This window comes from Tripterygium wilfordii, chromosome 10, assembly GCF_013401445.1.
Source record: "Tripterygium wilfordii isolate XIE 37 chromosome 10, ASM1340144v1, whole genome shotgun sequence".
Taxonomy (NCBI): Eukaryota; Viridiplantae; Streptophyta; class Magnoliopsida; order Celastrales; family Celastraceae; genus Tripterygium; species Tripterygium wilfordii.
Window position 1 is genome coordinate 4,395,426 of NC_052241.1, and position 14,013 is coordinate 4,409,438.

Consider the following 14,013-nt stretch of genomic DNA (forward strand, 5'->3'; position numbering starts at 1 on the left):
TTGTAGAGACATCCTTTCGCAAGTTCTCTCTCTTGCTTTACACAATTTCTTTCTCTTGCTCTACAGAATTTCTCTCTCTTACTTTAAGGAAACTTTGAACTATCATCAAGGGCAAGCTCTGCCATTTGTGGGAACCGGATTGTGTTGAATTGGGTAGGTTCACGGCTGCTATCAAGGTCAGAGCAATCATTAGGCGTTAAGTTGTTCATGACTTGCCGTTGGTTTCAGAACAACTTTTGACTGTTCACAACCTAGATTCAAGGTAGGGAGTATAGATTTAGTCATTGGTGTAAATTTTCTCCAATTTCAAACTATATTGGTACTTCCATTGGTGTTAAGAACTTTGTAGGTGACCATTAAGCTGTCAACTTAAAATGGTTCGAGGTCAATTTGATACACGATGTTCTTTTAGGATTTTGTAGTAAAGTTGCTATCACCATAGTGCATTTTCATGCTAGTTTAAGTTCGGTGACACATTTGAGTGTCAGATTACTTGTTAAGTTGTTTAGGTAGCTTTTTTCGAATACATTATTATGTAATACATGTTGGACCAAGACTTAGTGTCTAGGTCAACATTGTGTTTTTGATGATTGTGTGTGATTGTATGCTAAAATGTGTATGAGCATGGTTGACTTGAACATAACCTAAAATGCTAGAAAACATGTTTAAATGGTTATTTGGTTAATTGTTTAATATCTTAATTGTGCATATACGCTTAAATGAAGGCTTATGCATATCTCTATGTGAATTTGACATCTATTATATATGTTGGAGATAGTGCCTGAAATTCAATTTTGAAAATAAGCATACATGGACTAAGTTAGGGCATTAATCTTCTAGTGATCATAATTTATCCGACTTAGGTGCTAATGACTTGAAACTTGAACCACATGTTCATGAGGATCTAATATATGTTCTAGGACAAGAATCAAGTGAAATTAAGTGCATTACATTTACATTTGGTCATATGCTTAAATTCCGTCAAAACTAAGTTTTTACGTAAAACTTAAGTTTTGGGTATACGTGTTCTCCTTTATGAACGTGGTAAACCAAATGAACTCCAATTTACATCAAAACTTGTATGCAACTTACTTTTATCATTATGAACATACTTGACTAAGGATGGTTCAAGGGAAAATATAATTTAGATTGAGTTTACTATATGTGCCCTATTTTGTGTAGTCAACTTGGTTAGGCCATAACTTTGTCACTTGGGAACCAATTAACTTGAAATTTGATGTGTGCATTATATTCACTGTGATCTTTCATATGAATGCTTAACAGCTAAATTTCGACCACCACATATTGGGGCTGCACAGTGCAGTAGCTGTACACTTAGGATTTATCGGGTTTTAGACTATTTTAAGCTACTTGCTTCGTTGAGTGATCAAACCTTACCCAAATGCTATGAAACTATATATACACATTCTAACATGCCTAAAATGATTTATCATGCATGAATTAGAATTTTCTGGGCTGGTTTGAATTATGGTTAACCTAAGTGCTCTATATGAAGGGAGTTCTATCTTCTATTTCTTTGTAGGTTAATCATCACGATGATTTCACATCACTCAAGATTCAGTTTTGGAATTGATTATGATTCGGTTTTCAAGTACGAGCTTGGAGCTCTAGGAAACCAAGATAATCCTAAGTTCACCGACTTTCCACTAAGGAGAAATATTTGAGCTAAAATACCTGTGTCAATTTTCTTGATTGCTTTGCTTGCTTATTTGCTTCTTGATTGACGAAGTGTTTAATTGCTTTCAAAATTGATTGTAAGTCATTGCAAGACCTTGCATTAAAATTGATTTTATGCCCGTGTGTTGATCATTTGCTTGAGGTTGTTAATTGCATTAGTGGAGGTTTCTCTAAATCATTAGGACAAGTGTTTTGAATTGTAGAATTTTTTGGACCCTAATCTGTCCATAAATAACAGGCTGCCTTAGAGTTTGAATTTTGATATGAATTTTTGATATAGTATTCATTAGGGTGTTTCGAATTTCGACTTGCTTTGTTAGGTGAAATTTGAGTTGTAAAATATGTGGACAGTGTGTTGTTTGAAAAATTATATCACATCTTGTATTGAATTGAATATTGATTAGGATAATCATTAGAGTCTAAATTTGTGTGCTACTTGTTAATTGATGTTGATTTATATAGAATGAGATACAGATACAATATATAAAAGTGTTCACAAATATATAAGTTTTCTCTTATATATATAACCATGCATCAACTATGTAAAATGGCTTTGTAATATATATACATCTTTTTTTCTTCATATATTTCTTACACATATACATTATATTGACATTTGGCAATGAAGTGTACAAGTGAATAGTATATGGATAATGATCATCCACTTTATGATATATATATACATATATATATATATATATATATACATATATATGTATATATATATATATATATATATATATATCACAACACTCCCCCTTGGATGATTATTAATACAAGGTAAATATGCCTTGTTAAAAAAAATTCCTAAGGAAAACCCCAGTGGGATAAAAACCTTAGTGAAGGAAAAGAGTACATCCTTCTTGTGTATGAATTGGATCCATGTGGGATAGAATAGCCTCATTAAAACCTTATCAACGAAAAACCCTGTGGGATAAAAACGTTGAGCGAAGTAAAAAGAGTATTATCCATAATACATTGCTTACTTTGTGTGTTATATTTGATGAATTTTGCAGGGTCTTACATTGACTTCAATGTAGAAATGGAAGGAAATAATGATTTATATCCCCTTTCGGAGACGAGGAAATTGAGGGATTAAACAATATGATATACAATGGAGATTGAGGGGATTTTTAGCCATGTAAATGTAGAGGCAAGCCCATAGATTTAGTAAAGAAATGGAAGGGCATGATGAGCCATATCCGTTGTGGGAGGACTTGGAGATTGAGAGGATTTTTTTGTAAGGGTTGTAGATTGTTTACTCTTAGGGAAGCTGTGAGATATATATATATATATATATATATAAAAGAGAACATATGTTGTTTTCAGCCAATGTTTAATGTAATATGCATATTGCTAATTTTCACAAAGGAAACCACAATACATAGATAAAATAGTTCAACATAGTAGCAAAAACAATATTTACAATGTACTTCTTCCTAAGCTAGCTTGGCACTATCATCTTCATTGGAAACAAGGACTAGGTTATCTTTCTATCCCATACATGACCATTGTCATTGAGAAGCACAAGCATAACGTGAGTCGTAAACCTAAGAAGATTTTCCTTGGACAAAGTCTTCGGGATAGGTTTGTTGGTGAAGATGTACTCCATCATGTGCATGACAACAATGCCAAAATCCACACTGTTTGACAACAAAGACAATAAAATAGTTCAACATAGTAGCAAAAACAATATTTACAATGTACTTCTTCCTAAGCTATCTTGGCACTATCATCTTCATTGAAAACAAGAACTAGGTTATCTTTCTCATCCCATACATGACCATTGTCATTGAGAAGAACAAACATAACGTGAGTCCTAAACCTAAGACGATTTTCCTCGGACAAAGTCTTCGGGATAGGTTTGTTGGTGAAAATGTACTCCATCATGTGCATGACGACAATGCCAAAATCCACACTATTTGACAACAAAGACAATGAATATAGATGCATAAGATAATTATTAATATTCAAAGTAATATAAATGTTTTAGTAGTTATTGGAAAACTTACGATCCTAGAGGTTGTTGAGGTGCGTCCCTAATTGACAACTTCAAATCCAAGTTACTTTGTCATTGGAAACAATGCAATCTTCAGAAAAAGAAGAAGAAGAAGAAGAAGAAGAAAATTACATGGAAGCCTACTGTGTAGCCAACAAAAATAATGTAATAAATTTGGAGCAAGACAATGCAATGAACAAAACAACGTATCCATGTGAACAAACCAAAATGGGTTCATGGATCATGGGATCTGGTTGTCAAATGAGTTCTCAAAGATTAACAAAAATCAATGGAATACAAAGCAATAGAGCCATATGGTTTCAAATCCTTCCTAAGGAACTTTATTATTCATGTAATCCCCCAGAACAAGGATGAAGGGTATCTCCTTTGGGTAGGTTACATGGTTTTATAAAACAATGCAATGAACAAAATCAGGGGGCAAATGGGAGATGGATGTCAAATGATTCGTCAAACCTTAACAAACATCAATGGTATACAAAGAAACACATCCATATGGTTTCAAATCCTTTCCAAACAACTTCATTATTCAAGCAATTGGTCCATAAAATGGAGGAAGGACATCTCCTTTGGCTAATTTACATTGTATTATCAAACAATGCAATGACCAAAATGATGGTACATTGGATCTGGTTGTCAAATGAGTCCTCAAACCTTAACAAAAAATTAATTGAATACAAAGGAACACAACCATATGGTTTCAAAACAATGCAAGCACAAAATATGTGCATAACCATTCTGGGAACCAAGATGGCATAGAAACCAATCAAAATCAATAAAGACATGCAATATGGTTAGGGAGATTCCAATTCCAACTTTATGGTCAATTCCATTGTGTTTAAGAACAAAGTAAGCGCAAAATATGCCCACATAGACTCTTTGAACCAAGATGGCATAGAAACAAAACAAAGCAAGAAAGAAAGAAATGAAACTTGATATAATTCAATGTATACGAGGTTCAAACAAAACCAAATGAACTCCACAGCTTTTTTGGTCTTTTGTATTGAGTTTAAAGACAATGTTAGTTGACAATAAGCTAACAAAAACTATGAGAACCACGATAGATAGAACCCAACCAAAATCAACAAAGAAATGCAAAATGGTCCGGGAAGATTCAAATTCCAAGTGGAAACGTCTCAAAATATTTTACTTTTGTCAACAAAGGTCACTTCCATTGTGTTTAAGAACAAAGTAATCGCAAATTTAGTTTCACATACCCTATAAACGTCTGAACAACAAGAATGTAATGCACAGTCGTTGCAAGAACATATACCTTGAAATTAGGCCTCGAATACCTTGAAACAATGTAAGGATCAAAGTACCCCATACATTCAGGTCTTCTCCATTAATCAAAGAGTTATATGGTATTTTGCATTGATTTTACAAATAAGGTAAGCACCAAAATAGTTCCACACATACTATAGGGCCCATGAAAACCAAGAAGCCAGCCAGTAACAAGCATGAAGCTATGAAATTTACGTGGGTCAGCACACACTGAAAGGGAAAGCCATAAAAATTCAATGTATCCAATTAACAATCAAAACTAGAAGAATCAGAGAGCTATATGGTCTTTTCCATTGATTTTTTAAACAAGGTAAGCAACAAGAATAAAATATACGATACTCGCATGACATACCTGGTAAATTCAAGGTATACCATTGAAAAAGAAACCCAGATGAAGAAGATGTATTAGGAAGCTTTACCGTCTGTGTCCATAAGAAACCCAGAGAAACACAAAAATTAGCAAGAACTTGAAAAGGATAACATAAACACACATCAATTTTGTTGGAAACAAACAAAATACATTGAAATTAGGGTTCCCTTACACTGAAAACACCTTGAAATTAGGGTTTCTCGAATGCTTGATGGTTAGGAAACAATGTGATAGTTCATCGACACTACAATCGCTGCTTGGAATTGAAAGAACAAGACCGAGAAAGCTTCTGCGAAAGTAAATATATTTGAAGAGAATGAGTTATTGTGATTGCATGTTTCAATGTATAAAAACCTCAAATCCTGATAGGTTTTAAATGGTCTAGAAATTAGAATTTCAAATTTTGAAATGAAATTTCAATTTTGCCACATGGATTGGCTGATTAGGCATACCACATCAACTTGGGAAGTATTGAGACTATATTCTTTGGGCTATGTAGCAGCACCATTTTATTTAATTTGATCTAAATTTCATGCGACAATCATATGCTGCATACGAAAGCTGACATGGACACATTCAAAACATCTTAGTCCTTCACAATATTATATGTATTGATTGATGATTGATTGATAGATAGATAGATAAAAAAAAAGTGTTTAGCTTGGAAAAAATTATCCGAAGCAAATAAAATCTTTATTATATTTAATATTACGCAACTAACCCTTGTTTTGAGGTACAAATAATGTTTATTTATGAAATTTTTGCCTCATACGGATATGCGAAGTGGGCCAGGACCTAGGACAATTTGCAGCCCATATTTGCAGGAAGCCGAATCACAGGCCAGTCCAAATATTCTATATTCAAGCAAAATTAATTTCAAACGCGCATTCATTAGTTTGAATTTTCACATATTGCGAGCGAATATCCCAATAACGCTTCTCGTTTTTAGGGATCTTCGCTCGTTGCCTGAAGATATCTGATCTCTCTCGGGTTCTCAGATCTCACCGCTTCCACTTGTACTGCATCGTGTAATTTCAGTGAAGCGGAGGCTTTTTGAGATCCCACTTCTATCTCTTTGATCTTTACTTCTCGGGTGAGATCAAACTTTTTCCCAGAAAACATGGGAACAAAGAGTTTCTGAAATTTTGATCTTATTTTCTGGCTCGTCAAACGGATCCCCATTTGCATAATTCATCTCATATAATGGGATTTCGTTCAAGTCATAGAAGTTTCACTTTCTATGTCTATCTTCTCCTTGCCGCCGGCTTATTGCTATTGGCTGTTGTTCGCGTCTCTGCTCAGGTCCCTAATTATCTCTTTATATATGTTGGATTTGTGCTATGTATTGTGGGATTGGATGGGGTCTAATTGTTTGCACACTACAGGAGTCTGTGATTGATTCCGAGAAGGACGAATTGAGTGACTGGGGTAAAGATCTGGGCCGGCGTGGCATGGTGAGAATTGGAATTTTGTTGGTTTTTTTGCATTTGAAATAAAAATCTCATACAGTTTATAGAGTTTCAAGATATTAGGTTTTACATTCAGTCTTTTGCATGCGTATTTTCTCAAATGAAGTTGAATTGGCAGCTAGGCCTTGTGGTAGTGATAGAAGGAAGGGATTCAATGTGTATATATTTCCCTATATGTTTACCTACAATTAATTATGCATCCAAAAATTGACTCTCTCAGTGCAAAGAGTATTTGAAGCCATGTCATTGTAGCTCGTATTTTAGTTTCTTTTGCTATTGGCATACTAACGGAAGAATTTTTGGTGCAGATTGATAAGAGTGCTCTTGGGGTAGGAGGCAAGAATGATGTGAATGCCATTGGTTTAAGTATTAATTTGGATCACGGTCTTGGAATTTTCAATGCATTTTTTGCCAGTTTTTCAATGATTATGGTCAGCGAGGTTTGTTTGCTTTCCCTTCTCTGACATTGATGTGATCAGTTGGGAATGCTAACAGGTAGATTTAACCATGAAGATTATGTTAATCCAATGTGCTTATACTAGGATGCCAAATCATAAAAATAATTGATTCTAATAGTTTTATATAATTTTATGTGCTGGAATATGGAATCACTAATTTAAATTCTTGGAAGAAGTTTATCAGTTGAGCAATATTGGGAGGTTCCATACAAAAGGTGTCGATCTTCCAGTACTGATATAATTACTGCAAGTCCTCTTGCTGTGTGCTCATCTAATGAGTGCCTTCTAACTGTAAATTATGCTGTCAGATTGGAGATGAGACTTTTATCATAGCAGCTCTTATGGCAATGCGTCACCCCAAGTCTATTGTATTATCGGGAGCACTGACTGCATTGGTTGTTATGACAGTAAGTTAATTATTTTTCCAATCTCTTTTCAAATTTGACCTGAAGAATTATCTTTCTTATTTGATTCCTTCTCTAATTTATTTCTTTTAATGTAATTCATTTGCATGGTGAGGTAATAGAATGGCCCAGTAATGCCTGGAATGTTCTCTTTCTCTTATTCTCGAATCTGATCAAGCTTAAAGCTGTTGTAAATAGGTACTTTCCACTGGACTTGGTAGGATTTTGCCGAATTTGATCTCGAGGAAGCATACAAATAGCGCAGCTACTGGTATAGTATATTTCTTATCGTAGTTCATTGCATCGATTCCTCATTAATTTTAAAGTCACTGATATGAGCTAGTGGCATTTGATTAAACTGGCTTTGTGTTTTTTCTTATGTACACAGTTCTTTATGCATTTTTTGGGCTGCGATTACTATATATTGCTTGGAGATCAGATTCAAAATCATCCCAGAAAAAGGAAATGGAGGAGGTATGTATTGCTAGTATTCAAAGAGCTTTTTCTCCTGCAGCCAAATGTATTTTACTTTTTTGCATAACGTATTAGTAAACAAATTGAATACGATGTCAGGGTGGTTCACATTTGTGGGTTCTTTATTTGACACATAGTATTAGGTGCCAGTCTGCTAGAGATCCTTCATTTATAAACTCTCTCTCTCTCTCTCTCTCTCACACACACACACACACACACACAAACACACACGCGCGCACTTGATGAAAATGTCAAAAGAAAACAGCCTTCCCCAAATTTTTGTGCTTATTGATAGTTATGCGATATTTTCGAGGCTATATTTCCTAAGCTGTCAATTGTGGAAACATCCTTGGGGAAGACAAAGAAACTCACACTTACAGCAACTGGCGATGGTTCCTTTGCAGAAATGGTTGAACGGGATATTTTTACCTTTTTATACTTTGCGAAAGATAGAAAGATAGCATCCTAGAGGCATGAAAAATAAATCATTTGCTAGATCTTCTAATCTTCTGAAATCAAAACAATGCATGTTTACATAGTCAATTCAGATTGGGCTTGAGAGTCAATTATTAACAATAACTACTAATTGTCTGCTTTATATTGAATTATCCAGAGGTAGAGTTGCAGGTGCAACCTAGAGGTTGTAGGTTCAATTCCTGGAAAGATCTCCACATATTATGTGGGATAACTGGATAAGGTTTGTGTACATCTTGACTGCCCCCAACCCTATAGTGCGCCCAATGCAGAAGCCTTGTGCACTGATAGTTTTTTCAATTGACATATGTAAAACTGTAAAAGTTATTTTTATCTCTTTTTTTCCAGCTTATGTTTGCATGGTGCAATATGGTCGTCAGGATCATATAAAATTTTTACCCCTTTGGTGTGAGATTGTGGTACCTGATTGATGGAGGATATCACATTAGGTAGCACTTGTGAGCTTAATTGTACTGTCCTGATTGCTTCTAGTTGATCATTCAGGTAGAAGAGAAACTCGAGTCAGGGCAGGGGAAAACGGCCTTCCGCCGCTTTTTTTCAAGATTCTGCACCCCTATATTTTTGGAGGTGTGTTATGTACCTTTTAACCTTTTGTAGTATTTAGATGCTTGAAAGCTGGTTCTTCAAATCATTGAAAATTTTACTGGCAGCAAGTATGTGTAGCTAGGATGAGTGTGTGTCTTCTAATTATTATCTAAGCTGACATATATTCTTCACTGTCCAGTCATTTGTTTTAACCTTTCTAGCAGAGTGGGGCGATCGTAGCCAGATAGCAACAATTGCGGTAAGACGTTCTCTTGTCTGTTTGTTATTGTTTTCTACTAATAGCCTATCTCTTTATGGCTGATTTCTCATGTTCCTGGCTTCCTATGCCCTTTTTTATTTCCTTCGTATTGTTCCTCTTACCTGTGGTAGAATTTGGATTTCTCAAGGTAGTTCAGTCTCTCAACTTTGAGATGTTGTCGTCCAATATTTGCATTGTAATTATATGTTTGAGGCCAGCGTTCCTCTTTTTCTTTCGTAGTGTGTGGGGGCCATATGGGGGTTGAGGAACCTGGATGATGTTTGAAACTCTGATGATGGCAACGATGTTGCCAGGGAAACAGCAAAGCCAGTTGTGGAACATTACCAATTTTGTCAATTGCATGAACCAGTGGGCCTTTCTCACACTTCATATAAGCACCACAACCGGCAAAATGTTGCAGTTCCATAATCCTTTAGTCCCATTGCAGTTGGACAATGATTTCTTAACCATTTTAGCGCCATCCCCTGAAGCTGGAACAGAGGAAAAGTCAGGTACCATTAGCAGCTAGCAAAATTGACGGCCCAAAAGTGAATAGTCTTCAGTTTAACATCATGTTTACTGACAACCCTGTTGGAACTACTTCCTTTTAACCAAATTCATTAGCATTTGTGAAAGCTCTTGTATATAGGTTTGAAAATGCATCTTGTGATGTCTTCCTACTTATCTTGCAGCTGGCAACACACAAAAACGCAGTTGGAGTGGCTATTGGGGCTACAATAGGACATACTGTCTGTACGTCACTGGCGGTGATAGGTGGAAGCATACTAGCCTCTAAGATCTCGCAAAAGACAGTTGCTACAGTTGGAGGCCTGCTTTTCCTTGGCTTTTCCTTGTCTTCGTATTTCTATCCTCCTCTATAGCTGATTTTGCAGGCTAACCAGAGTCTTTGTACTGCAAATTGCCTTTCTTATCTTCATGTTACAGATTTTGTACCCATGTTTAACACCAGATCTTAACAGGAAATTCTTCTTGTGTAATTAGTGTAGTTATATATTTTCGCTTCAAAACTTTCATGACTGATGGTAAACACTCATATGTGCCATATGATGTTTGATGTTGCTTTTTGTGCGATTTAGTCCAGTGATACCAAGGGTGCTCATGGTCCAGCTTAACCGGACCATGAAGCTCAATCCGAAACCAAACCAATAGTAGCGGTTTGGCATATGTTGGACTGATGGTAAACACTCATATGTGCCATATGATGTTTGATGTTGCTTTTTGTGCGATTTAGTCCAGTGATACCAAGGGTGCTCATGGTCCAGCTTAACCGGACCATGAAGCTCAATCCGAAACCAAACCAATAGTAGCGGTTTGGCATATGTTGGAACAAAAACTAAACCATGTAACATCAAAATTGTTAGAAACGGTTAATAGGTCCAATTTTGGTTTGGTTATGGATTTAGGCCTTATTTGAGTTTTGAAGAAATATATATCCTAACTTAAAAAATTCTTGAGCCGCACATTATACGATTAATTCATCGACACATATCAAACAAAATCTATTTTATTATATTAAATTTCTAATCTGTAAATTATAATTTCTATTTTAGTATTTTCTAGTTATTCTAACGGTAGATAACATATGTAATAATATATATTATATATTAATGGTCTATTTTAAAATACATTATAGTATTAAATATTATATATATCGGTCCGGTCCGATCCGGTAAACCAACGGTTACAAAAATTTCAAATCATGTCCAGACTGGCTTAACTCAGTTGGTTTCAGTTTTTAAAACCGTTTGACCAAACTCGATCAACCAACCGATTCAAATCGGATTGACTGGTTCAATTACCGATTTTGGTATGGTTTTTGGTTTCATTTGCACAGCCCTAATACTATATATGTGCTCACTAACAGGTACTGAAAGAAATGCAGTCCTTTAGTCGATAATACATCAAGCATTAATCTTATGTCGGAAAGGTTTTGTCTATATCGAAGAGGATAGCAGTTGGTGCTGTAGTTCTGTACTTAATATGATTCCTGCAGTTCTTGGTATGATCCGTGACTCATGCATCTTAACAACATAAGCTTCTAAAATTATGTTGTCGACTCTCGTGGAGGGGTCCGACTATTTTGCTTTCTTCTTTGCAAAGTCGTCTCTCTTGAGTTACTCTACTAACGATGCTTTCCATTTCGGGAACTTTATTTTGGCTTTTAGAAACTTAGAAACTGAATCAATCAACAAATAAAAGCTTGGAAACTTAAACCTTCCAGTGTTGCTTAATTAAAAAGGCAGGCTCACAGTAGTCGAATCTTATCAAATTGATAAAAATGGCATATAAAAAACCCATATTAGCATATTGTCAAATTTATAAGAGAAGCTCAATCAATGTTACAATATCCCACATTGGTTTGGGATATCAAAGCCGTGTGGTTTATAATGAGATCCAAGTCCATACCACACTAAGAGAAACAAAGTCATTAAGTGAGACAACCCAAGAGAAACAAAGTCCTATGTATCCATGAGAATCGATAAACACAAAGCGAACAATATCTTTGATACGGGTAGGGCTAAGATTCACTTTTAAAACGAGTTCACTTTTCTTCTCTAGTTACAACAGCCACGGGTGTTGTCGTGAACAACCCTGACTTTCTTCAACAATATCAAACCCAAAGTCATGGTTCTTCAGTGTCAGGTGGAATTTCTTCAACAATACCAAACCCAAAGTCACTCTTCAATGTCTGGTGATTCCACAAATGTGTTAATGGTAGAGACACTTCATGCACGGTTAAAATATATGCATGCCTGATATTGTACCAACACTACGTATGATATTATTATCATTGTCTTGAATCCACCACATGACTGTTAAAATATTTAGTACACCAACTTGGGTTTGAGGGAGACTGTTAAAATATGTGCACGCATACCGACATTACATTTGTTTTTATTACCGTTGTCTCAATCCCATCACATGACTGTTTGATGTATTACCTACATGTTATATTCTTTCACTACATGTTATTTACAACTAATGAATACAAATATTATTCTCTTTACCTTCTTCCAACTTCTTGTTCTCTTCTTCTTTTTCTTAATTTCTTTGTTACTTGACGATCTACAATCGACATTAAGCTTCTTCTAAAAACAACATGCACGGTTTGTGAAAACGAATCTCTTCTAAATCTTGCTATGAATATTTATCAATGCTTGGAATGTGGGATATGATTGCTAGAACCAAATCCCATGATTATAATCGTGACTTATTGTTAGAATAAAATTTCATGATGTTAGTTTTGACTTATTGTAAATTCCTTGATCATAGTATAGGAATATTGTACATTATTTATTTCCTTTTTTGAGGGGAAAATATTAGGGTTGGGACTGGGTCGGTTTTATTGGCCATTACTGGCCAACCGATCTATTATCGACCGGTCGATAATCAACCATCAACCGACCCACATAGTTGGGTCGATAATATCACCCGACCCATGTATAGATGGGTTGGTTGATGGTTTTTAAAATACTGTAGCATTGGTTTGTCGATAATTATCGGCTAACCAACTATTTTAAAGAAAATTAAAAAATAGTACTAATCATTTTATTTTGTTGTTATTGGCTATTACCGATCAATAGATCCATTATCGGCTGGCCGATAATCAACCATCAATCGACCCCAAAAAATCAGTTGCTAACCGACATCCGACCCATAAAAGTCAGGCCGATAATGGTTTTCACATTTGGCCAAAATCAGTTGGTCGGGTCGGTTGCATTATCGGCCGATTATCAATTGACCCGACCCAGATGCTCTAGAAGCACCGATACACAAGCTGCAAAGAGGGTGGGACCTCATGCATAATGACCACAGATGCTTTAGAAGCACCGATAGAGGCTAGAACATCAACCATTTTGTTGGCATTTTATGGGGTATACAAAACTTGACACTCCAGTAACCATTTGGACCAAGAGACTCTTGATTGATGTTGATTGCCTGGAGCATCTCTCTTCAAAAGGGAATTATTGAAACCGTATGCTTGAGCTAAATCAAAATCGAACTTGAAAGCCATAAATTCTACCATAGAGGGGCCTCCTGCATCAAAAATCATCTTCATTTCCGCCTTTGTAACACATCCATTATGGTATTTGATAATAGCACCAACATTGCCAAATTTCTCACCAATTCTCCAAGATCCATCAACATTGATTTTAAACTTAGCGAAGGAAAGGGGCTGCCTAAGCATTCCTGACGACCCAAGGTAGGCTATTGCCAGTATCCATCACTTTGAGAGCTTGAAAGTCTGAGATCAATTTAGAGGAGGACATAACTATAGAGTTAAGGAGAATTTGGGTTTCATCATGAACTTTCATATTCCTTGCAAGCCAGATATGGTAAAGTATGCCAAATAAATTCTCCAAGGTCGCTGGAGGAAGAGTCCTTAGCAGATGCACTAGCCATTTTTTAAAACAGTCATGGGGAAGATTATGGGCACTAATGGGCTGGGACCAAAACTGTAAGATAACACCAAGATTAAGGCAACTTTTGAAAAGGTGAAGAGAGGACTCAGGCTCCAACCCGTAGAGAGTACGGACT

General features: G+C 35.7%; 1 protein-coding gene across 2 annotated transcripts; it reads left to right on the forward strand.

Annotated features, from left to right (window-relative positions):
* The first annotated feature begins 6,241 nt into the window (after positions 1–6,241).
* On the forward strand, positions 6,242–10,487 carry LOC120006885 (GDT1-like protein 4). 2 transcript variants are annotated; one of them, XR_005470114.1, is made up of 10 exons: positions 6,242–6,671; positions 6,755–6,823; positions 7,147–7,278; positions 7,605–7,703; positions 7,899–7,971; positions 8,089–8,174; positions 9,153–9,236; positions 9,394–9,453; positions 9,694–9,965; positions 10,146–10,286. XR_005470114.1 is itself a non-coding variant. In XM_038857004.1 (9 exons), exons 1-9 carry the CDS (start codon positions 6,573–6,575, stop codon positions 10,332–10,334), a joined length of 891 nt encoding a protein of 296 aa, XP_038712932.1. In that variant the 5' UTR covers positions 6,244–6,572; the 3' UTR covers positions 10,335–10,487. The 2 variants fall into 2 exon arrangements, 1 of the variants encoding a protein (XP_038712932.1); XM_038857004.1 differs by lacking the exon at positions 9,694–9,965 and having other exon boundaries at positions 6,244–6,671; positions 10,146–10,487.
* Positions 10,488–14,013: the final 3,526 nt, after the last annotated feature.

What these genes read in the sequence shown, in the direction of transcription:
- LOC120006885 (XM_038857004.1), top strand. Translation starts at nt 6,573, where the DNA reads ATGGGATTTCGTTCAAGTCATAGAAGTTTCACTTTCTATGTCTATCTT. An exon ending in CTGCATTGGTTGTTATGACA is followed by an intron (nt 7,704 to 7,898) that starts GTAAGTTAATTA and finishes TGTTGTAAATAG; the next exon opens with GTACTTTCCACTGGACTTGG. An exon ending in GCCAGATAGCAACAATTGCG is followed by an intron (nt 9,454 to 10,145) that starts GTAAGACGTTCT and finishes CTTATCTTGCAG; the next exon opens with CTGGCAACACACAAAAACGC.